This window comes from Camelina sativa, unplaced genomic scaffold (assembly GCF_000633955.1).
Source record: "Camelina sativa cultivar DH55 unplaced genomic scaffold, Cs unpScaffold00869, whole genome shotgun sequence".
Taxonomy (NCBI): Eukaryota; Viridiplantae; Streptophyta; class Magnoliopsida; order Brassicales; family Brassicaceae; genus Camelina; species Camelina sativa.
Genome location: NW_010921994.1, coordinates 1 through 2,891, shown reverse-complemented (window position 1 = coordinate 2,891; position 2,891 = coordinate 1). Strand labels below are relative to the sequence as shown.

The 2,891-nt window shown below is 37.2% G+C and overlaps 1 protein-coding gene across 1 annotated transcript; it reads left to right on the top strand.

Annotated features, from left to right (window-relative positions):
• Positions 1-19: 19 nt before the first annotated feature.
• LOC104773969 (villin-2-like) lies at positions 20-2,835 on the top strand (the record flags this gene model as incomplete). Its single annotated transcript, XM_010498641.1, has 10 exons — positions 20-142; positions 635-730; positions 888-987; positions 1,118-1,186; positions 1,286-1,522; positions 1,616-1,793; positions 1,946-2,078; positions 2,241-2,400; positions 2,493-2,643; positions 2,735-2,835. Coding segments are annotated over exons 2-10 (1,185 nt in total), but the record flags the coding sequence as incomplete, so codon positions are not given.
• Positions 2,836-2,891: the final 56 nt, after the last annotated feature.

The window sequence follows — 2,891 nt, the reverse complement described above, 5'->3', positions numbered from 1 at the left end:
TTTTTTTTTTTTTTTTTTTTTTCCATTCTTCGTCGTCTTCTTCTTCTTCTTGTTCCCTCGTCTTCTTTGCCAGTTCTTCTTCCTTCATCGTTTCGTCTCCATTTGTCCCCAGTGTCTACCATTTTTTAGATCTTCGTGCCAGGTACTTTCTTTCCACCTCGGATCGATTTGACTAAATCAATGTTAATGGATCATCTGATTTTTTTCGTTATTTTTTTTCGTTTTTTCGATTTGATCATTGTCGTCGTACCTTGCTCTGTTCATGACGTCGATCCCTTAATTTGTTTTTTTCCTGCTGGGTATTCTGACTGAATCATGTTTGATCAATTCATTTTGAAATCGCAAAAAGTTTTGATCTTTACGAAATTAAAGGCTGATCGAACCTCAAAGCCGTTACGTATCTTAACCTCTCTGTAGGATTTTCATGGATCATGAATGTTGCGTGATCTCATATTAGAGAATTACAGATTGTATTGATGTACATTATATTATATTACCAAACTGAGACAATGCTTTTGTGTGTTTCAAGTGTTGCTTGAGATCCCCTCCCTCATCCTAGTAAATTTCAGTTTTTAGATTACATTCTCAATATTTTTTTTTAACTTTTTTTCCGTATATTTTTTTGATCCAACAGGTTCATTGGTGTCTCTAGTAAGTTTTGAGTGTTCTACAAAATGTCTGGTTCAACAAAAGTGTTGGATCCTGCATTTCAAGGAGCTGGCCAGAAACCGTATCCTTTCAGCTACATATGAAACTTCTTTTTTTTTTCTTTGCTTTAGTATTTAGAATATCTAAGGAACCAATCTGATTTTTTTTTTTTTTTTCTTGAGATTCCTGAATGTTTTTGGACTGTATGAGCTTGTTGAACTTTAACATTTGTTATTTAGAGGGACTGAAATCTGGAGGATCGAGAATTTCGAGGCTGTTCCAGTACCAAAGTCTGACCATGGAAAGTTCTATATGGGAGATACTTACATTGTCTTGCAGGTTTGGAATTTGACAGCTTCTTCGATATCTTCTTTCAAGACAGAGTAACAACATATGTATCACAAGTGTGCGTTCCTTTTTATTATCATCATCATTCACATTGTGTTCTGTTTATCTTCCATTTGCGCAGACAACACAAAATAAAAGTGGTGCTTATTTGTTTGATATACATTTTTGGATTGGTAAAGATACAAGTCAGGTATCAATCACCCAGACTCTTTTAACGGCTGTTTTTTTTCGAAAGAGAAGCTAAGGTGAAACAGTGTTATTGCTAACTTATGGTTTGACATTTTTTTAGGATGAAGCTGGAACTGCAGCTGTTAAAACAGTTGAACTCGATGCTGTTCTTGGAGGCCGTGCTGTCCAACACCGGGAAATTCAAGGCCATGAATCTGACAAATTCTTGTCTTACTTCAAGCCATGTATTATTCCGTTAGAGGGTGGTGTTGCCTCTGGATTCAAAACACCTGAAGAAGAGGTGTTTGAGACCAGGTTATATACCTGCAAAGGAAAACGTGCAATTCGTTTGAAGCAGGTTTTAACTTCTTGTACTCTCTTCGCATTAGAACAGTGATATCCAATCCAATGTGCATTAACTCTTCTTCTGTTCCATTTTTTTTTCCTGTAGGTTCCTTTTGCCCGCACATCGCTGAATCATGATGATGTATTTATCTTGGACACCGAAGAAAAGATCTATCAGTTCAATGGTGCAAATTCAAACATTCAGGAGAGAGCCAAAGCTTTGGAAGTCGTTCAGTATTTGAAAGACAAGTATCACGAAGGAACTTGCGATGTTGCGATTGTTGGTAAGCAAATTGCAGTCTCTTCCTTAGTTTCCCCTTAAGTCAACAAACAGTTTTTGAATGCTTAAAGAATAGGTTTGGAAGGTGGCATTGTTTACAGAGATGGTTTTATAAGATGGAAACTAATCTATATTCATACTTTGCTGGTATAACAGATGATGGAAAATTAGATACAGAATCAGATTCTGGTGCATTTTGGGTCCTCTTTGGTGGTTTTGCTCCAATCGGAAGGAAAGTTGCCAATGATGATGACATTACTCCAGAGTCAACTCCCCCTAAGCTTTATTGGTACTCGTCTTCCCTTTAATTAGAATCCTGTTTGTTAATTTCTCATTTTTTCTTTTCTATATAGTGCACGCCATTCTGCTGTAGTATCTTTTCTAACAGTTACTTAATAGAATATATTATGATAGAGTTATTGATTGATATGTTGTTACTACTTTTTTTTAGCATCGCTGATGGTAAGGTGGAACCTATAGACGGTGATCTATCCAAATCTATGCTGGAAAACACTAAATGCTACCTCTTGGACTGTGGTTCTGAGGTATTTATCTGGGTTGGCCGAGTAACTCAAGTGGATGAGAGGAAAGTTGCTAGTCAATCTGCTGAGGTAAAGAGTGGAAATCTATTAAAAAATTTCTCTGGCCTTTAGTATATCTATCTCTCAATCATGGCTTCTCACTTTTTACCTTTCATCTCCAGGATTTGCTTGCTAGTGAAAATAGGCCAAAGGCAACGCGTGTTACCCGTGTTATTCAAGGTTATGAGTCCCATTCTTTCAAGTCTAACTTTGACTCTTGGCCATCAGGCTCGGCCACTCCTGGTAACGAGGAAGGACGAGGAAAAGTTGCCGGTAAAATACCACTGTGAAACTTAAATCACTAAAAAAAACATAAACAGTCTTTTTAATCTTGACTTACTAATGGCGTTGCACAATTCTCTAGCTTTACTGAAGCAACAAGGTGTTGGGCTTAAGGGCATTGCGAAAAGTGCACCAGTGATTGAGGATATTCCACCTCTGCTTGAAGGCGGTGGAAAGTTGGAGGTCTGTTTGTCTATTTGACTTGTTATCCCTTACTTTTCACATATAGCTTTGGATCT